This window comes from Coenobita brevimanus, chromosome 40 (genome assembly GCF_032717465.1).
Source record: "Coenobita brevimanus isolate Jiangsu-jjx chromosome 40, ASM3271746v2, whole genome shotgun sequence".
Taxonomy (NCBI): Eukaryota; Metazoa; Arthropoda; class Malacostraca; order Decapoda; family Coenobitidae; genus Coenobita; species Coenobita brevimanus.
In genome coordinates, this window is record NC_136993.1 from 260,752 (window position 1) to 283,225 (window position 22,474).

The 22,474-nt window shown below is 43.0% G+C and overlaps 2 protein-coding genes across 2 annotated transcripts; one reads left to right on the forward strand and one right to left on the reverse strand.

Annotated features, from left to right (window-relative positions):
• Window positions 1-6,711: 6,711 nt before the first annotated feature.
• On the reverse strand, window positions 6,712-16,008 carry LOC145397221 (FHF complex subunit HOOK interacting protein 2A-like). Its single transcript, XM_080270418.1, has 15 exons — window positions 15,883-16,008; window positions 15,393-15,539; window positions 14,694-14,915; window positions 14,307-14,429; window positions 13,428-13,691; window positions 12,593-12,792; window positions 12,035-12,146; window positions 10,764-10,941; window positions 10,060-10,187; window positions 9,697-9,844; window positions 9,099-9,171; window positions 8,561-8,660; window positions 7,997-8,164; window positions 7,468-7,715; window positions 6,712-6,957 (listed from the first exon to the last, which is right to left on the reverse strand). The coding sequence occupies exons 1-15, from the start codon at window positions 16,006-16,008 to the stop codon at window positions 6,846-6,848; spliced, it is 2,349 nt and encodes a 782-aa protein (XP_080126544.1). The 3' UTR covers window positions 6,712-6,845.
• Window positions 16,009-18,197: 2,189 nt separating this feature from the next.
• On the forward strand, window positions 18,198-21,988 carry Nup43 (nucleoporin 43). The gene is made up of 8 exons (XM_080270415.1): window positions 18,198-18,325; window positions 19,075-19,170; window positions 19,439-19,562; window positions 19,887-20,000; window positions 20,133-20,275; window positions 20,704-20,842; window positions 21,196-21,336; window positions 21,792-21,988. The coding sequence occupies exons 1-8, from the start codon at window positions 18,200-18,202 to the stop codon at window positions 21,965-21,967; spliced, it is 1,059 nt and encodes a 352-aa protein (XP_080126541.1). The 5' UTR covers window positions 18,198-18,199; the 3' UTR covers window positions 21,968-21,988.
• Window positions 21,989-22,474: the final 486 nt, after the last annotated feature.

Sequence of the window (22,474 nt, forward strand, 5' to 3'; positions counted from 1 at the left end):
AATCATGTATAGTCAAATTGGAGGCTCAGACTAGTAACCAAGGAGAATCATGTTCCCTCACAACTGCGATTTACTTACTATTGAAGCTACAAGAGTAGCACAGTTACATCAAATGAAAACAAACAACTATATATGTGCAATAAAATCTGTTCCTGTCTGTCTTTGGTCACACGATTATTTACGTTCACCAGCGTATAAGACCACGGTAAACTCTCAATTATCCGTTGTCACAATATCCGGCCCAATGCAATAACCATCACTGCTGGCTTGGCTCTATTAACCATACCATGCTGGCAACGCAGATTTATATCCCCTTCAAAAACGCCGGTGACACAGATCTGCGTCCTTCAGCACTGAGAAGTCGCTGCAAACAACCAAAGTAAAATGGAAGGTAATATCGTATCTCGCTAACTTCAGACATATCTCCGCTACGTTTACAACACTAATCTAGGAGCGCGGGAGGCGAGCGAGTCTTCACAGGCTCACAGTCGCTCTGCTCTCTCAGTGACCTTGGAGATTTCAGAGGTCGGGTGGCACCAACCTGACTCAATTCAACCAACTTTCTGGCTTTGGTGATTACTTCTATGTGTGCCAGGGATCTTATATTGATGTATTAAGCCCATTTAGCCAGGAGAAAAAGAAATATCCATAATCATCCAGCAAAGGAGAATAATTTTTTTTTTTTTTTTTTGCCCAGTACGGTATGGGTTAAAGCAATATCCTGCAAAATTATACACTGAAACGGGAAGCAGCAGGAGATTCAATGCAGTATGTGGCACTGAGGCATATTAATCAGCTGGTAAGTGGTAGCCAACTGCCACTGTATAACTGTACTGTATCATTATTGTATTTTACGCTGTTTTCATCTTTTACTCATGGGAATGTTTTTAGGATAGAGGGTTGCGACAGACAGTAATGCAATATCCGGCTCGACGCTGAATGCTGAGCTAATGGGGGGGGGTACCATGTAATATTCGGTGTTTCATAATATTCAGCGCAGGGTGTGGCTGAATTACAACGGATAATGGAGAGTTTACTGTACTAAAAATCCTGAATCACACTATATGATATGCATGGAATATATAGCATGGAAAATATATATATGCCCCGACACATGAAATTATTACGATTATGGCAGGGAGAAGCGATATATTGTACTGTCTGTCTGTTACTGCCTTCCTCTGTCTTTATTTCTTACTGTCTTCCTCTGTCTGTATTTCCTACTGTCTTCCTCTGTCTGTATTACCTACTGTCTTCCTCTGTCTGCATTTCCTACTGTCTTCCTCTGTCTGCATTTCCTACTGTCTTCTTCTGTCTGTATTTCCTCTTGTCTTCCTCTGTCCGTATTTCCTACTGTCTTCCTCTGTCTGTATTACCTACTGTCTTCCTCTGTCTGTATTACCTACTGTCTTCCTCTGTCTGTATTTCCTACTGCCTACGACCTCCAGTCTTTTAAACACAGAGGGTTCAGGCATATCGAAAGGAACAGATCTTGAATTTGGCTCTGTTAGCCTGCTGAGAGAGAGAGAGAGAGAGAGAGAGAGAGCATTAAATAGATAAATCCCTAATCATAACAACTTCACGTGCCAAGGCAAAGTGGAATTCAAAATATCAGTGGAAAGTCTTTATAAAAATATCAGATCAACAAAAAAAAAAAAAAAACAAGAAAAACAACAAACAAGACAAACACAGCACTACGGAAAGAAGCAACAAAACGAATCTCTCGCTAAACAACGTCGAGGATATTTTTCTAGGTCTTGTTTTTATCCTGGAATAAAAACAGCCGCTTCCCAGATCAAAAAGAGACCAATGTTTTCAGCCTAAATCTACTTAACAAGTTTTGGTGGTAGGTCATCATCATCATCACTTTCATCACCATCATCACTTTCATCATCACCAACTTTAACTTCATTATCATCATCATCATCATTATCACCACCATCACAACAATTATCATCATCACAATCACTACCATCATCACCACCACCACCACCACCATCATCATCATCATCATCATCATCATCACTGCCACCATTATCATCATCATCATCATCACTGCCACCATCATCATCATTATCATCATCACCATCATCATCATCACCACCACCATCATCATCAACACCATCATCATCATCATCATCACAACTACAACTATCATCATCATTTTCAACTTCACCACCATCACCATCATCACCACAACTATCATAACCATCATCATCATCACCCTCTTCACCCAGTTCATCATCTTCAACTTCATCACCACCATTACCACCATAATTTACTTCTTCATCACTATCACCATCACCACCACCATCATCATCATCATCATCCACAATCCAACTGAGAAATGGGTGGGAAATAAATTATAATAATTCAATATAATCTTTAAGCAATGCCCCAATAATAATAAATACCCACCACCGCACACGAGAGAGAGAGAGAGAAATATACTGTATAATCAGTCTAATATCAGCACCAATAATCACCTTTCTTAAAATATATACCAGCCATTGCACTTTTGATTATAGTGAGAATAATAATAATAATAATAATAAATATTTATCTATCTATCTATCTACTGCTAGACGCCATAATCCCGTAAGGGGTGGCCGGCTGAGTTAGTTGTGTTACATGGAGGGGCACTAACCCTCCACCAACCCACTTGCTGACGTGTAGGGAACACGTATGGATTGGTTGTATGGTTACCACCCAGCATTGTAAATGGTTTCCTGGCTTACAAGAAACCATTAGGTTTGTCACTCAATGTAAAGCCACCTGAGAAGGAAGGAAGAGTGATAAAAAGCGACAGGAAAGATGGGAGAAACAGAAAGAGAAAAGGGCAGACACAGAAACAAGATGATAATGGCGAAGGAAGAAGCAGGCAGCACCACATCAAGTGAGTGGATGATGGTGAGAAACAGGAAGAGAGGAGGGCAAACACAGAAAAAGGCTGATAAAGGTGAAGGTAAAAGTAGGCAGCACTACCTCAAGTGAGTGGATGATGGTCACCATCATTTACCACCAACAACAATAATATTAATAAATGTAATAATAATCTGGCACTTTAATGAGATAATAAAGAATGTATTTAAATTCTCTCTCTTTTCACCTGACACTAAATTAACTAAAGGAGACAAAATTAAAGTGTTCTCTCCTCACTAAAGTGAATAATCTGGCACTTAAGAGAACACAATGATATGGTGAGGAGAGAAATTAACAGAATTCCAGTTGTCCCTCATTTTTCGTATTTTATCGTTTCATACCATTTACAAAGGCCCCAATGTGATTACATGCATTGGCCTTGGTCACCTAATGGCGGCTCTCCATGCTGCTCCATCTCTGGCAGCCTCCCTGTTCAGTCTCTTATCACTCTATGACCTCGTCCCAGTTCTTTTTCAGTCTGCCTCTCGCAACCCTACCCTTAACGTTCACAGTTCTCACTTTCTGCATCAAACTGTCATCCTCCATCCTCTCCACACGCCCAACCCATCTCATTCACAACACAAATACACTCCTGTCCCATCCTTCCTCCTAAACCATCTCAATCTACCCCCCCCCCTCATCACAAACCATCTCAGTCTACCCCTCCTCATCACAACACCAATACACTCCAGTCTCATCCATCCTCTTAACTCCTCCATCGTAAACCTAGCCCCCCCAGGCCTCACATTCAGGGACGCACTACACATCCACCTAATCACTGCCATTTCTGTACGTTCGGGCTTGCAAATATTTTCTCCGATTTTCATTATTTTCACTCAGGCGTGTTTGTTCTCTGGCAAGTGTGAAAAACCTGGGACAACTGTGCGATATTGTGCGAAAAGTGTGAAATATTTTGGCACAACCTTAGCGAGTTTACACCAGCTGCTATTAACATCACCAGCTCCTATTAACACCAGCTCCAGCTCCTACTAACACCACCAGCTCCTATTAACACCACCACCAGCTCCTATTAACACCACCAGCTCCTGTTCACACCCCCAGCTGCTATTAACACCACCCCCAGCTGCTATTAACACCACCCCCGGCTGCTATTAACACCACCAGCTGCTATTACCACCACCCCCAGCTGCTATTAACACCAGCTCCAGCCCCTATTAACACCACCAGCTCCTATTCACACCCCCAGCTGCTATTAACACCACCAGCTACTATTAACAGCACCACCAGCTCCTATTACCACCACCAGCTCCTATTAACACCACCACCAGCTCCTATTAACACCACCACCAGCTCCTATTAACACCAACTCCAGCTGCTATGAACACCACTTCTTGTGTTTTTAAAAGTCCTTGTATATCTTAATGTAACGTCATTTTGGCTGCCTAAGTCTGGGGTTGGTTTAAATTTTCTTTTTTGTGCAGTTTAAGTACTAATTCTACTCCAATTCCTATAGTAGTAGTAATAATAATCATCACCATCATCATCATCATCATCATCATCATCATCATCATCACAACCATCCTACTTCCCTGTGCCACTACCACCACAATCATCACCACAAATACTTTTCATCACCACCACTATCATCATCACAATCATCAAAACAGGTACACACACACACACACACACACACACACACACACACACACACACACACTTCTAATACACATAAACCTAATGGACTGCAGTAATACGACCACTTCAACAGGGTGCTCCCAGGGATATCCAGCTGAAATTATGTATAAAGGACTGTATATGATGTGAAAGTGAGCAGTATGAGTTGTGTGTGTGTGTGTGTGTGTGTGTGTGTGTGTGTGTGATATGAATAAGTGTAAATGTGTGTGTAAGTGTGTTAGGAGAGTGAGACGAGTGACTGTGTGTGTGTGTGTGTGTGTGTGTGTGTGTGTGTGTGAATAAGTGAGAGTGTATTGCAGTGTGACTGATGAGAAAAGAGAGAGAGAACTACCAAAAGAGTGCTCAGATAATACATACATCTACCCTACTTCTCCAACACTACTAAGAAAGTTGAAAATGTCTTTAGTTGAAAAAGTCTTAAGTTGAAAAAATTTCTTACGATCACGAAGGAATACGAGATTACTAGTGAAGAGGATGAGAAATGTCTTCCAGTATATATCTATCTAAAAATCTACCTATCTATCTAGCTACAGTCAGATGCCTTAATCCTACAAGGGGTGGCCACGAGCAAATTGCCTCCATGTCACCCTGTCCCCTGCCATTTCACTGCCCTCCTCACAACTTACACCCCCCTCTTTCATATACCTCCCTACCCCATCCCTCCATCTCATTCTTGGTCTCCCCTTCCCTCTCCCCTTGCACCTCACTCACATACACTCTCCTAGTTAATATCTCACTCCCCATCCCCCCAACTTACACCCCCCTCTCATACAACTACCTATTCCATCCCTCCATCTCATCCTTGGTCTCCCCTTCCCTCTCCCCTTCCACCTGACTCATATACACTCCTACTTAGTCTCTCACTGCTTCCCTTTAATTTAATAATAGTTTTCCTAATTCTACTCTTAAAAATAAACAGTTATACACAGCGTAGGGCAGACTTTGGCTATTGTATCATTTCGTATTGCGTTGTATCGGATTCAAAGTCTGCTTGCCCATGTATATAGATAATCAACTCTAAAAAGAAGAGGAAGAAGAGGATGGAGAAGAAGAGGAAGAAGAGGAGGATGACGAAGAAGAAGAGGAGGATGACGAAGAAGAAGAGGAGGAGGAGGAAGAAGAAGAGGAGGAGGAGGAAGAAAATGAAGAAGAAAGAAGAAGAAGAGAAAGTGGAGGAAGAAGAAAAAAGAATGAATGAGTTGCTATATTAACCCCTCAGCTGCGTATATCATTACCGAAATGCCAATCGTTAGACTGCATCGTACATTCTGGAAGAGCTCCGTGAAATATTGTGAACTTTTCGGTAATTTTTCGTGCCTCCTGCATCATTTTTCATGCCTACTGTGTGATGGGTGAGTCATGAATCGTCAGTGTGGAGTGGAAACTCTGACTAAAATATCATCATGTTTGGTTAGGTATAAGTGATTCAAAATACACGATGAAAACAATTTTTTAAACCATTTTTCCCGCACCTCAGATATAGGAAATGTTTAAGGCCACCACAGCTTAGGGGTAAAAAAATAAAAAGAAAAAAAGAAAGAAATAAAGAAAGAAAAGAAAGGAGAATGATCAGAGTGAATGAGAGACTTTTCTGATCAGTGTTACCAATATTTTTTTCAGTTTTACCGATCCCCTTCTATCACAATCAGGTACCATATAACACACACTAAATAATAATAACAATAATAATAATAATATAAAAATAATAATAATAATAATAGATGATAATAATAATAATAATAATAATAATAATAATAATAATAATCCATCCATCATCTAATAATAATAATAATAAAACAGTAACACATTCCCCTATTACCACTTTCAGGTGTGAGAGGGACAGGGATTAAGCTGTAAAACTCCTGTATATTTAAGGGTAGGTGATCAGACCAGCCTCCCTTGTGGCATCAAGAGATGAGAATAAAACAGCTGGTACAAACAAGGTCACCGCTTCAAACAAACACAACAAACGGATCACCCACCACTCCTCTCTCTCATATATTTAAAGGCAGGTGACTGGGGTACCCTCCTTATGGCATTACGAGATGGAAATAACAATTGGTGCGTTCTAACCACTACACCAACAAACGCTGTCTCAAACACAAACAAACGGATCACCCACCACTCCTCTCTCTCATATATTTCAGGGCAGGTGACCAGGCTACCCTCCTTATGGCATTAAGAGATGGAAATGAAACACCTGGTGTGTTCAACCCACTACACTACCACCAGTCGGAGTCACCACTACGCAAACACAAACAAACGAATCACCAACCACTGCTCTCAGTCATGTATTTTGCGTACGCGATGGACGCCAACTCCTTCGCGAACTCCTCAATGACAATCAGCGCTTCAAACTTGCGGTCATCTTCGTCTCGTCTGAAAAGAAAAAGAAAAGAAAAAAAAAATGGTTATAAATTACTACTAAAGTATTAGGTGGTGGCAAACATCATCCACTCACTTGATGTAGTGCTACCTACTTCTTCCTTCACCGTTCTTATTCTGTGTCAGCCCTCCTCTCATCCTTTTTCTCCCATCTTTCCTGTCACTTTTTATTACTGTTCTTTAATTCTCAGGTGGCTTTACATTGAGTGACAAGCCTAATGGTTTCCTGTAAGCCAGGAAACCATTTACAACACTGGGTGGTAACTATATAACCAACCCATACGTGTTCCCTACGTGTCAACGAGTGGGTTGGAGAGGGTTAGTGCCCCTCCCCGTAAAACAAGTAATGCAGAGTCAGACTGCCACCCCTTATGGGATTATGGCGTTTGGCTATAGACAGACAGGCTGATATCACAACTCCAACTACTCCTTATTTATGCACTGATATCACAACTACAACAACTCCTTATTGATGCACTGTTACTCCAAGAAACAGTTACTCACTCCAGATCAAACTCCTCCATGGTGCCCAGCAGGTGGTACCGGGTTACTCTGAGGTGGTCTTGGTAATCTTCCCTTGAGGTTACCGATGCGTAGAGTCGCGATACCACCCCCTCCAGTACCGTGTAGGGGGTGCGAGTGCCCCCGGTGAGTGGCAGGGTGGGGTTGAGGAGGTATTCGTGTAGGTAGGGATGTGGGAAGAGCGCCAGGGTTGCTACCAGTGACGTTACTTGAAGATTTATATCATAGTCCTGGAAGCAAGAGATCAGGGAGTTATTAAAAAGACGAGCAGTAACAACAGACAGAGGTAAATAGATAAATACAGTAGATAGACTGAACAGACTAACATTAGTGAAAATATACTGTTCTGTAAGCTGGGGGAGGGCAGCGAAATGGCAGGGAACAGATAATGAGACAGACAGACAGATAGAAAGACAGATCGAGCAGACTAGCATTAACAAGAATATATGGACAGATAGATAGATAGACAGACTGACATAGATAGATAAACAGATAGATGCACATGTCGTACCTGTTCGGGCAAGTGCTCCAGGAAGTCCATCAACATAGCCAGGAAGGGACCCTCATAGAAAGTGTTTGTCTCGGCCTCGGGTCTTGATTCTCGCGATGCGGTGGAGGACGCATCCGAGGGGCACTCTGGGGCCACGGCTTCACGCGGCCACCCGAACGACGCACACCACTGTAAACAAAGCCAGTATGGGGGTGACGAGGACGTGTAAACAGACCTAGAGTGACTGAGTGAGTGGGAGGGTGAGTGTGGGAGAGTGGGTGTGGGCGTGAGAGGGCGAGCAAGTAAGTGAATGTGTGACAGTAAGCGTGTGAAATCAAGTGAGATTAGGTTGACATGAGAGAGTGAATGAAAGTGTGAGAGTTTGTGTCAGATTAAGTGAATGAATTAAAGTGAAAGACTAAGATTATGGACGAGACCAAAAAAAAATATAAAACACATACTGAATTGCAAAACAGATTATTTTTATTATTATTATTATTAATTACTATCTCAACAACTATTACTACTACAACTACACCTACTAGTACTACTACAAGAACTACTACTACTACTACTACTACTCACCCTACAGGTGTCCCTGTACTGCCTCTGCGCATCTGCCATGTAACTCTCAAAATCATCCTTGCTTGTTGATCGTAACTCCTCTGGCACAACTGTTAGGAATCTGGGAAGGAAGAAAAACACAACTATAAATCCTTTCCACAGCACTTCTTCATGACTAGCGCAAAATTCTAGTGTTAATCTACTCTTTCTGTAGCACTTCTTCATGACTAGTGCAATATTCTAGTGTTAATCCATTGTTACAACTCATTCTTTCCATTGCACTTCTTCATGACTAGTGCAAAACTCTAGTGTTAGTCTAGTGTTACATCTCACTCTTTCCATACGAGAGAGGGGTGTAAGTTGGGAGGAGGGAAGTAAAATGGCAAGGGACAGGGTGACAAGGAGGCGATTTGTTTGTGGCCACCCCTTACAGAATGAAGGCATCTGGCTATAGATAGATAGATATATAAACAGATGGACATATAGACAGACAGATAGAATGAAAAGAGCACTGTATACCATCAAAAGAGGACCACACCACACCCACACCTACACTTACTTCTTCACAATCTTGTTGATGTTGGCCGGGGCGAGCGTTCGGCTGATGGGCATGGAATCGGGTGACCTCTCGGCTGGGAAAGCACAAAAAATGGAAAAAATCATGACAGTATATGGGAAAGAATGAAAATGGAAAAAAATCATGACAGTATATGGGAATGTATGGAAATGGAAAAAATCATGAGAGTATATGAAAACCTGTACAATAAACCAGTTCACAAAATATACATATATTACTGAGGATGAGATGGAGGGATGGAGAGGTATATGAGAGAAGGGGATGTAAGTTGGGGGGATGGAGAGTGAGAGACTAACTTGGAGAGTGTATGTGAGTGAGGTGGAGGAGGGGAGAGTGAGGGGAAGACTGAGGGGGATGGGGGGATGGAGTGGAGAGGTATCTGTGAGAAGGGGGTGTGAGCTGGGGGGCAGGGCAGTGAAATGGCAGAGGACAGGGCAACATGGAGGTGATTTATTTGTGGCCACACCTTACGGGTTGAAGGTGTCTGGCTATAGATAGATACAGACAGGCACAGATAGATACAGACAGATCCAGATAGATATAGATAGATACAAACCAAACTACCAATCAGTGTATTTACCTTCTCTGTGTTTCTGTCTCTCGTCCTCTTCATCCGACCACGAGCTTTGTTGATGTTCAGCCGCTGACGCATCGTGGTACCCTCGACCATTGACGTACCCCAGGACTAGGCCAGCGACGCCACCACTGCCAGGACGCTCCACCACAACCTACGGAGAATGAGAGACTGACTAGGGGAGTGTATGTGAGTGACAGGGAAGGATAGATTGATAGATGGATTGACAGACAGACAGAGAATGATACAGGATATAATAATGGCAGCTGAATAGTTACACATAAAGACATCTACATCAAAACAGATAGACATATAGACAGATAGGCAGATACATAGATAGATAAGATACTGCAGATAAATATTTCTCACCTGGAAGAGTCTAAGAGCTTGTATTTGTATGTGGTGAGGTGGTGACTGACAGAGACTCAACAAATGCTGTCTCATTCCACCCTCACCACCACCATCATCACCATCTTCCGTCAGCCACCCGATTATGCCTGCCAAGAAAATATAACGTCATCATCATCATCATTATAAAACAGGTCATAACAAGAGTAAAAATGCTGTGGAACCTGAGGCAAGACTCTTGTTTAAGTTTGTTGTAAAAAGTAACTAGCCATGACAAAAAGCCTTATACGGGATCACTCTTACGGCTCAACAGGATTAAATAAAGAACTTTTACTGAATCTATCACTATATGGCGCCAGGTCAGGTGTGATGCCAGATTTGGATTCCCATGTCAAATTACTTTATATCGTACAGTGCCACAGAACTCTTTTAACAAATCTGCCAGAAGTAGAAGAAGAAGAACGCTAGACACTCACTGATCTGCTGGCTATCACCACAGGTAAAAATACAACAGTCATCATCATCATCATCATTACCATCTTCATCATTATCATCATTATCAATCACTCTCTTATACCTCACAGGAAATACACTATCACCATCACCACAACAATGACGATGACAATGACAACACAGACGATGACAATGACGATGATGATGACGACGACGACAACGACAAAGATGACGATGATGATGATAATGATGATAACGCTAATACAACTCACCGGCAGACAGTAGCGGCGAGGTAACCGAGGCCACCATCTTAGCCGTCAGTGCGATGTGGAGGGAGAGGATGTCAGGGTCCCTCGAGGTGAGTCCCACTCGAAGTGCGCCCTCCAAGAATACTCCTCGAACTGCTGAGACAATACTCGATGCTAGAGACCCCTCACTGACTCCAACCACCTGTAGAGAGAGAGAGTGAGAGGGAAAGTGAGATAGAGAGACAAGAAAGGAGAGAGGAGAGGGTGAGACAGAGAGGGAAAGTGAGACAGAAAGGGGAGAAGAGGGAAAGACTGGGAGGTATGAAAGAGGAAAGGGAGAGAAGGAAAAAGTGAAAGAAAGAGAGAGGAAAAAAGTGAGATAGAGAGACAAGAAAGGAGAGAGGACAGGGAGAGACAGGGATGTATGAAAGAGGAGAGGGAGCGAAGGAAAAAGTGAAAGAGGGAGGAAAAAATCAGACAGAGAGGCAAGAAAGGAGAGGGGAACAGGAGACAAGGAAAAGAGTGTGAGAGAGAGAGAGGGAAGAGACAGTGAGACAGAAAGACAATGAGGAGAGAGGTAAGGGAGGGAAAGAAAAAGTGATAGACAGAGAGAGAGAAGACAGTGAGAGGGAGTGAGAGGAAATATGAGAAAAGAGCATGAGAGAGAGAAAATAGAGGTAGGAATGGAGTCTGTTTAGGAGTATTAGCCAGCAGAGAAAAGTGATGAGTAGAAGAAGTAAAATATTGGGTGAATTTTGTATCTATGGCCAGAGAAACATGCCAAGCCTCTCTCAGCTTAGGAATACTAGCCAGCATTGGAAAGTGAGAGACAGAAGAGGTGAAATATTATGCAAACTTTTGTATCTATGACCAGAGAAACATACCAAGCCTCTCTCAGCTTAAGAATTTTAGCCAGAAGAAAGTGACAGGTAGAAGAGGTGAAATATTAGGCAAACTTTTGTATCTAAAGCCAGAGAAACCTACCAAGCCTCTCTCAGCTTAGGAATGACAAGTAGAGGAGGCGAAATATTAGGTAGACTTTTGTATCTATGGCCAGAGAAACATGCCAAGTCTCCCTCAACTTAGGAATATTAGCCAGCAGAGTTAAGTGACCATTAGAAGAGGTGAAGTACTAGGCAAACATAGCAAGCCTCTCTCAGCACAGAATTATTAGCCAACAGAAGAGAGTGACAAGTAGAGGAGGGGAAATACTGGGTGAACTTTTAACTGAACTTTTGACTGAGTGTGAAAGGATAACAGAGACATCACCTACCTTATCACAAAACATCACCTACCTTATCACAAAACATCAGCCAGTGGAGGAACGTGGCAACTTCCTTCCTGCCAGGGAAATCACCAACATCGTCATCCTCTTCCTCGCTGTCACTCAGTTCAGTATCCTCCTTCCTGTACCAAAATCCATATTAATTAGAGCTGTATAAATCATTCACATCAAATTAAAATCATCACCACCATCATCATCATCATCATCATCATCATCATCACCATAAACCATCCTCATCATCATCATCATCTGGTTTAATAAGATGCAATATAGAAAGGCTTTACTGCATTCTCTCTTCCTCACATACACTCTCCTAGTTAGTCTCTTCCCCAACTTACACCCCCCTCTCTCATATACCACTCCATCCCTCCATCTCATTCTCAGTTTCCCCTCCCTCTTCCCCCCTCCACCTCACTCACATACACCCTCCTAGGTAGTCTCTCACTCTCCATCCTCTCCACACAGCCAAAGCACCTCAATGGCAAGGTAAATGCAGCTCATATACCTAAGTCTAATTTAACGAGATTTGATACTGAAAGAATTTACCTGTCTCTTCCTATTTTTATACCTGTTTGATGGGGAGAGGGGTACATCTTCAATCAGTGCTGGTTCTGTGTCTGTTGGTATGGCATCGGTGGCGGTGAGGAGGCGTGACGCTAGGTAGTGCGGCAGGAGGGTGTGGCGTGACATCGTGGCGCTGCTCTGGCCCTCACGCACGCTGGCCACACTCACCAGGCATTCGTGAGCGGCTGAAGATATCTGACTGTCCTGTGCGTAAGAAAGATTGGGTATTATCCTATTTACTTTTGCTGCTTTGGGATGATTCTATGCCTTCACCTTAGAGACAGACAGACTGGCACACAGATAGATACACAGATAGATATAGATGGACAGAGAGATAGATAGATAGAGAGAGAGAGAGAGAGAGATAGATGGATAGAAAGACTGACAGACTAGATGCATACACACTTACCACACAAAGATACAAAGTCAACCAGATAATTCCATGTATTCAGCTTACACAGACACAAAAAACAGATAGATTGATAAATAGATAAACAGATGGAGATAGATACAGATGGAGAGACAAGAATACATGCACACTTACCACACTATGACAAATTCAACCAGATAATTCCACGCACTCAGCTTACAGGCTGACAGACAAACAGATAGACAGACACAGCAGACACACAGATAGATAGATAGACAGAGACAGACAGACAGACAAGCAGAATACACATAAACTTACCACACCATAACAAATTCAACCAAACGATTCCACGTATTCAACTTATAAATCACCAGACAGACAGTGAGACAGAAAGACAGACAAACAGAGACAGAGAGACAGAGAGACAGACAGATAGACAGACAGACACGAACAATACACACATACTCACTGCACTATGACACAAGTTCAACAGTGCATCAACCAGTGGGAATTTTGACTGAGGTTTCTCTACAACTGACTGCGACATTTCTTCAACTGATGTGGTACCGTTCGCTGCCTGGCCTGGTGTGGCGGAGGTGGTATTAGGGGCGTTATTAGGGGTGGTATTGGAGCTGGTATTGGGGGTGGTAGTGGGGGTGGTGTGGGTTGGTGTGGGAGGGAAGCTGCTATCAGGGGTGTAGCCACTTGGTAGGTTGGTGGTCAGGGCGAGTGGCTGGAAGATGAAATAAAAAGGTGTTAAGTATCATCATCATTATTATTATCATTATCATCATCATCATCATCACCATAAATGTCTCTAAATAAACGGCAGGAAATAACAGGGGTACCATAACCTTCACATATACTCAACTGCACTAAATTCTTCCAACCTGCTCAATCCCTAGCCTCATTACCCTGTCAATAACTCAGCTAAATAACAACTTCTGCCTGTCATCATTGTCTTCCTATGTCTATCTACCCATCTATCTATCTACAGTCAGATGCCTTAATCCCATAAGGGGTGGCCACAAACAAATCACCTCCACATCACCCTGAACCCTGCCATTTCAATGCCCTCCCCCAACTTACACCCCCTCTTTCATATCCCTCTGTACTCCATCCCATCCTCAGTCTCCCCCTCATTCTCCCCCTTCCACCTCACTCACACTCTCCTAGTTAGTCTCTCACTCTCCCTCCCCCAGCTTAAACCCCATCTCTCATATAGCCCACCTCACTACTCCATCCCCCCACCTCATCCTCAGTCTGCCCCACCCTCTCTCCCCTCCACCTCGCTCATATATGCCCTCCTAGTTAGTCTCTCACTCTCCATCCTCTCCACATGCTCTACCTGTATAAACAAGAGGATAATACTGTTGTCTTGACGGATTTTTTCACATAGAGTCGACAAAAACTCCATTTCCTCTGCTTCGTATGGGGACGCTCTCATCTCCCCACTGGCACGCACCATTAACTGAAAAAATAGATTAAAAAATAGAGATAAACAGACAAATATACAGACTGGTAGATAAAGATAGATAGACAGATAGTTTGATAGATAGGCAGATAGATAAACCCTTAACCATTTAACCCACCTGTAAAGGCTTGAGTATAGCAGCATTGTGACGATGCGAGGTGAACAGATAAAACATAGAGAAGACAAATACACAGATTGGAAGACAGAGACAGATGGACAGATAGATAGATAGACAGATAGATCCTACACTACTTAACCTACCTGCAGAGGTTTGTGTATGGGGGCATGGTGGAGGTGTGAGTGGTGGAGATGGTTCAGGACGCCAACTAAGAAGACGTAGGTGTGTTGTCGGATACCCAGGGGTCGATCGGAGGCCGCCAGGGATGCCAGTGTCGTCAGTACCTTCTCCCTCACCAGGTACTCCACGCACGGACTGACGCTGCCTTGCCCCCCGCCTTCTTCACGTTCCTCGGCCACCACCACCTACATAAACACACCTTGATGTATATTTTTTGAATTTAAGCTAATTTTCTGAAGTGACTGGGAACACAAGGATGGCAGAAGCATGGAGTCATTTTTATGTATGTACAGAGTATCACAAAAAACCTCACTGACTTTGTATTCTTGTCTGAGTAAGGAAGATCCCTAGCATCACTTCCTGAATGATTCATTTTTGGATACAGCTGGTTATTATCCCTTACATGTCATTTATGCAGAGTATGGCAATGTTTGAAGGATTTATGTAACACAGAAGAGGACAGTAAGGTGTAATAAGCAAAATAAATCACTTAGGAAAGGGTGTTAGGGAGCATCCTTAACTGACAGGAATATGAGTCTACAACAAAAATGGTATGTACTTAAAATACACACACACACACATACATACACACACACACACAAACACACACACACACAAACACACACACACAAACACACGCACACACAAACACACACACACACCTTCAGCATCTGCGCCAAGTGCCTGGGTGCGTGCGTCTCCTCCACAGCAGGGGCCTGGCCGTTCCTTGCCTGGCACCGCTGACAAATGGCTGACAATTGCGACCAGTGGTAGTGAAGATCTTCTACACGAGGGCATGGTGGTGCTACCTGCAAGTGTATAGCATCATCATCATCAATCATCAGCATCTATCACTGTCATCATCACCATCAATCATCAAAGTCATCATCAACATCAACCACTGTATATCATTATCATCATCACCACCAACAATTACTATCAATGTCATCATCATCATCATCATTATCATACTTGGTTCTAAATCTGTTTCCCAAATGACTGAATGGACACATAGACAGACTGACAGATAGATAAACAGAGAGAAAGACAAGTAGATAAATGAACAGATATAGGGAAACAGGCAAATGGATAAAAAGACAAAGATATATAAATAGACAGACAGACAGACAGCCACACCTCCTGCCTACTCACCACTTCCGCCGCAGCCTGCAAAGCGTGTGATATGCGTGAGAACATTTCAGCGTTGTGGCGTTTGGGCTGGGCCGAGCGGCAGAGCGCCTCACTCAACACAAAGCCGAAGATATCACTGCACGACATGGGACACCGCCATTCCACCCATAGTTACATCCTTCTCTGTTGATGGCAGGGATATAAAAGATGTTACTGTCCTGCCTAATTCTATCTACCTCTGTCTATCTATTGCCAGATGTCCTAATTCTGCAAGGGTGGCCACAAACATATCACCTTCACATCACCCTATCCCCTGCCATTTCACTGCCCTTCCCCTAACTTACACCCCCCTCCCTTACATACCTCTCTGCTCCATCCCTACACCTCATCCTCAGTCTCTCCCCTCCCCACCTCATTCACATATACTTACCTACATCTTCCTTTACCTTTATCATTGTTTTTCTGTAACTTCCCTCCACTCTTCCTTTTCCCTCTTTCTTCCTGTGGCTTTTTCTTATGGTATTCTTTCCTTTTCAGGTGGTTTTACATTGAGTGACAAGCCTAAAGGTTTCCTGTAAGCTAGGAAACCATTTACAATGCTGGGTGGTAACCATATAACCACCCATGTGTCTTCCCTACATGTCAACAACATGTGGTTTGGCAGAGGGTCAGTGCCCTTCCCCATAAAAGAACTGAAAAACAGACAGCCACCCCTTATGGGATTATGGTATCTGGCAAGAAAAAAATGGACTAGATTTAAGAATTTTGGTTAGATGTGACTGAAGGGGAATCAGAGGGTTAAGAAATTCATCTGCTGGTAAGAATAAGTAACATCTGAATGTGAAGCCAGTGGACTGCAAGCTGAATTTGCCCTTATCCTGCAGTCTACCGTACCATCCTCCTGTCAGTGGATACAGTGGCAGTTGTGGGACATTTGCATAACCTGGCAGTTGAGCCGCCTGGTTATAAAGGTGCCACCACGTGAAGGCATCCCTCTCGAGCATCGTATAGTACTGTCAAGGTGTAATAATGTACTAACAACATTGTATTACATTACTTAACCACTTTCCGTGTAACACCTCCCTGTATGGCTAGCCCAAAATCAGCTTAAACTAAATAATATTCACTAAAACTCACCCTAATTACTCATCATAATCTAATACACCAAAATACTTACTAATCGGTGCACTTATGGCCCGAGGAGTCACTCATTTCAGAATTATCACAAATGTAAACATCCAAACTTCAGCTTTTTCGTCTGCTACGTGTACTCTAGTCAACTATGCACCTAACACTATTTGTAATTGTAGTACATGAGGTACTGATAGGTACTTCAAATATACTCAGCTACGTTCTTTTGATTTTATAAGAATTCGGAGTAGTATAATGATCCTTATAACGAGAGTTAATATCGATTCAAAATAATCGGATGCATACTTGAGCTTCAATTTGCGTAGTTTACATGATCTGAAAAATACGTATGTTATCCTAACCTTGCAGTGATATATTCATTAACCGGTAATCTCATATCAATAAAGAATCCATTATTACAACAACAATAATAAGTTTCTTGTCAACATTTCAATGTTTTTGGTCAAGATATCAATAATCTTAGAGTCCGTTTCTTCCTTGTTTACTTATATTTAAATTAAGTGGAAAGAGAAAATTTGTATATCATAACATAATTGGTTAAACAGGGGAATATCTACTGTTAAAAGGACACAGAAATACACATTTTAAAGAAACTCCCACTACCCAAGATTAAACAGAAGCGTGTTTACAAACAAGGCGGTCACGCTTCAAGCTGAGTTTTTCAGGTATTATGTGTTTTTATACAGAAACAATTAGCAGTCAGCTGCATTGTACCGAAACTTATACCCTGCTGCTGCTGATGTATTAACTGAGCAGCTAATGAGTATATTTGCATAGTAATGATGGCAAAAAATGGGGAACACTGAATGGCATTGTACAATAAACCACAACTGTTCCATGTAAACCCCTATACAGTTCACCAGGCATCAGTCGTACAGGATTGCATGGGCTACAAGAAACCATTTCACTTGTCACCCAGTGTAGAGGTAGCACTACATCAAGTGAGTGGATGGTGGGTGTGCAGTAAGCATTCCAGTCGTGAAATCCCTTTAAAAATCCCCAAATGGGTGGGTCAAGGAGGAGCCAAGTCTTATTCAGTGGATATGCATTTAAAATAATTCAAGATTTAAATGGGGGGTACAGGCCCCTCTTATAACCCCCCCCTAGCTATGCCGATCCTACACCTTGAGCAACAACTACATTATTCTACAAGTTTTATCCATAATTTCAGGCAGATCAAGGCACCATGAGTGGTGGGTGTGTTGGCAGTAAGAGGTACGTAGGGTGGAAGGTCAGCAGGGTAAGGTGGCAGCCGTCAACATCACACTACCGAGCCACCGAGACATTCATAAGCGGATCGTGGAATGATTCAGTGAGTATACAAACCATATTCTTAAGATCTGCTGAGTATACAAACCATATTAAGATTCATTGAGTATACAAACCACCTTTAAACTACCAAATGCTTGTTGATTAGTAAAGATAAGGCCTAATGATAAATGAATGAATACACACTGTTCATATTATTTATAAAGGCTCCAGCATACTTCCATGCATTAGCCCTGGTCCCCTAATGACAGCTTTTCACAGTGCTTGATCTCTGGCAGCCTCCCTATCCAGTACCTTATCTGTAAGGTCACATTCTGTGGCCTCATCCCAGGTCTTTTTCAGTCTGTCTCTCACAACCCTACCCTCAACATTCACACTTCTCACTTTCCACACCCAATTGTTATCCTCCATCCTCTCCACATGCCCAAACCATCTCAGTCTACCCCTCCTCATCACAAACCATCTCAGTCTACTCCTCCTCATCACAGACCATCTCAGTCTACCCTTCCTCATCACAGACCATCTCAGTCTATCCCTCCTCATCACAAACCATCTCAGTCTACCCGTCCTCATCACAAACCATCTTAATCTACCCCTTCTTATCACAAACCATCTCAATCTACCCCTCCTCATCACAGACCATCCCATTCTACCCCTCCCTGTCACAATACCAGTACACTCCAGTCCCATCCTGTTATGTACTAGATATTTTCATACACACCCCATCCTAAACAAGGGCTTACTGTAATATCTAAACACAAGTATTACCTCAATCCATATTATTCGTAACAGGATAATGCAATTTGTCTATGGCGTGTGCCGGAGTCCGAAGATGACCCTATACTACTGCAACAACTGAGCCACCCAGGAGCCGTTAACGACATACAGGTAGGTCATTAAGCCTACCCTAACTACTCTATACCTCAAAGGGATAGGGCTGTTAAATAGAGAAGAGAGAAGGGGGACTGAGGGTGAAAATGAGGGATGGGATGGAGAGAGAGAGAGAGAGATGGGTGAGGGATTAAGGTGTCTGGCTATAGATAAAATGATAACTTTTGTACTGTATGCTTATATAATTCTGTGGACCTAACATCGTAATATATTGATGCCAAATAGGGTGACAATGATGATGATGATGATGAATTCCTTTTTTCAGTACCTCTCCCGAGACGAATTTGCGACGGGAAGTAGTCAAGGTGGCGTGAGTCTGTACCAACACACAGCTGGGGGACAGATGGTGAAGAAAATGACCTGGGATAACGTACATTCTTTTATGCCTGGTCAGTTGGTGTCTGTTTATCTATCATTCTATCTATTTGTCTTTTCTATCTCTCTGTCTGTCTGTCATTCTATCTATGTGTCCTCTACTGCCTGTCTATATTCTATCTTTTTGTTTCATTGTATCTGGTTCTTGTGCCTATCTATCAGTTACATATTCTTTCTACCTATTTACAATGTCAGTCTGTTTCTCTGTCTATCTTTCTCAGTCTGTTTCTCTCTCTATCTGTTTATCTATGTCTGTCCATCTGTCTCTCTATCTGTCTGTCCATCTGTCTCTCTATCTGTCTATCCATCTGCCTAAATAGCACTGCAATTATCAACAGGTATTGCTCCCTGCACAGCCCTGGCCACCAACGGAGACCAAATTGCTTCCGTGGGAGAAGATGGTCGTTTGGTCCTCATCTCACCCACTCAGGAACAACCCATTAGGACCTTAGGTGAGTGTCGATGATGATGATGATGAGGAGGAGGAGGAGGAGGAGTATATAGATAAGTGGAAATACCTGTCTAATAGTTAATACATGATTGATGATGATGATGATGATGGTGGTGACGTTTGTTTGGCTCAGAGGGTGTCGGGGGCTGCAGTATGTACGCGGTGGTGTATGTGCGCGCCAGTGAGGTGTTGACAGGCAGTATGCAGGGCCACCTCAAGCTGTGGGATCTACGTTCATCCGACCCTGTCAGAGCAACACTACACAGCCCAGACCAGGTGGATATTAGTGGTCTGTCTATCTATGTCCCAACGCCTTAATCCCATAAGGGGTGGCCACAAACAAATGTCCTCCATGTCACCCTGTCCTCTGCCATTTAACTGCCCTCCCCCCCCAACTTATGCACCCCTAGGATACAAGCCACAGAAGAGGGTGACAGCTATCATCGAAACTAGAAATACATTTGTTTCATCTGCCAGTGTGGGTTTTTGTATCTTATTACGTGTTTGTGATAGTGTGGCTCTTCAACCATTATGCCCCTGTCTCTCATATACCTCTACTCTATCCCACCATCTCATCCTTGGTCTCACCCTCTCCCTTCCCCCCTCCACCTCACACATGCTTTCCTAGTCTCTCACTCCAGTCCCCCATTTCACAGCCCCTCTTATATCTGCTGCTGCTGATGATGATGATATACATTTTTCAGGTGGGTGTCTGTAACCTCTCGGGTCACCCCACACAACAACACTTAGTAGCGGCAGGTGGCGAGGACGGAGCGTTGGCCATCTGGGACATGCGATCAACCACACATCCTTTCACCATCATCTCTGCACATACTGGACCAAGTGAGTATGATGATGATGATGATGATGATGATAAGGATGATGATGATGATGATGATAAGGATGATGATGATGATGATGATGATGATGATGATGATGATGATGATGATAAGGATGATGATGGTGATGATGATGATGATGATGAGGAGGAGGAGGAGGAGGAGGAGGATAACAGTGATGATGATGATGATGATGAGGAGGAGGAGGATAATGATGATAATGACTGATAACAATGATGATGATGACATTGATAACAGTAATGATGACGATGACAGTAATAATAATGGTGATGATAATAATGATGATAAATGACACTGACGATAATAATGATAACAATTTCTCTCATCTCTCTGCAGTCACTGAGGTCCGCTACCACCCGACCTGCCCCGACCACTTATTTAGCTGTGGTCTGGATGGTCAGCTGTTACACTGGGATGCATCAGCTTCTGCCAGACCAACGCACATCACTTCATACAAGGGGACTAGGGATCAGCCAGGTATATGACTAGGAGGAGGGGGAGGCCGAGGATGAGGGGGAGAGATGGAGTGTAGAAAGGTATATGAGACTAAGTGTATGTGAGTGAGGTGGAAGGGGAAAGGGAAGGGGAGACCAAGGATGAGGTGTTGAGAGGTATATGAGAGACTAAATAGGAGAATGTATGTGAATGAGGTGGAGGGAGGGACTGATGATGAGATGGAGGGATGAAGTAAATGAGAGAGGGGGGTGTAAGTTGGGGGGGGAGGGCAGTGAAATGGCAGGGGACAGGGTGACATGGAGGCAGTTTGTTTGTGGACACCCCTTATGGGATTAAGGCGTCTGGTTATAGATAGATACAAAGATGGACAGATAGGTAGACAGATAGAGATTGGAAGGTAGATAGATAGACAGACAGACAGATAGGTAGATAGATAGAGTAGAAGGAGTTTAATTAACATAATCTTATCTCTACAGGTGGAAGTGTAACAGTGTGGCTAAGCAGTGATGTGGCGAGGGGGTCCATTGAGACCACATCCATCATTCCACCTTCTCCGCTGCCCATCAACTCAGTGGATGTGGAAGGATCGACTGTCATAGCGGGATCTGATAACGAAGCGATCCACACTGTCAGACAAGTGTTGCTGTACTGAGCAGATGAGCAACACTGAATACATGAGCCATACATTTACTTTTGATGTGTGATGATGATGATGATGATGATGAGGAGGAGGAGGAGGAGGAGGAGGAGATTGAGGAGGACAAGGAAGAGGGAGGAGGAGGAAAACAATAATGATGATGATGAGGAGGAGGAGAACAATGTTGATGATGATGAAGAGGAGGAGGAGGATAAGGATGATGACGATGGTGATCATGATAAGGAGGTGGATAACGATGAGGAGAAGTACGAAAATGATAATAACGATGTTCAGTGCATCTCAAAATCCACCAAATAACTGTTCCAATGGTTTTCGATAATACAGTATAAATCCATTACAATTTCCAATCTAGTTTTTTTTAATTTTTCCTTGTAATTTTAGAGTACCTGTTTGTGTTCCATAATAAAAATAGTCTGTCTTTCATTGGAGTATTATTGCATCAAGTATGGAAGATAATGAGGCAGAGACAAGGGGAAGGGATGATGATGGTTGGATGAAGGG

Bases quoted from the DNA above. Each gene is read 5' to 3' on its own strand.
- LOC145397221 (XM_080270418.1), bottom strand. From the start codon at position 16,008: ATGTCGTGCAGTGATATCTTCGGCTTTGTGTTGAGTGAGGCGCTCTGC. The intron at 10,942-12,034 runs GTAGGTGATGTT...CTCTCTCTACAG, and splicing joins GGCTGATGTTTTGTGATAAG to GTGGTTGGAGTCAGTGAGGG. The intron at 9,845-10,059 runs GTGAGAAATATT...CATTCTCCGTAG, and splicing joins AAGCTCTTAGACTCTTCCAG to GTTGTGGTGGAGCGTCCTGG.
- Nup43 (XM_080270415.1), top strand. From the start codon at position 18,200: ATGAGTGGTGGGTGTGTTGGCAGTAAGAGGTACGTAGGGTGGAAGGTC. The intron at 20,843-21,195 runs GTGAGTATGATG...ATCTCTCTGCAG, and splicing joins CTCTGCACATACTGGACCAA to TCACTGAGGTCCGCTACCAC. The intron at 21,337-21,791 runs GTATATGACTAG...TTATCTCTACAG, and splicing joins GGGGACTAGGGATCAGCCAG to GTGGAAGTGTAACAGTGTGG.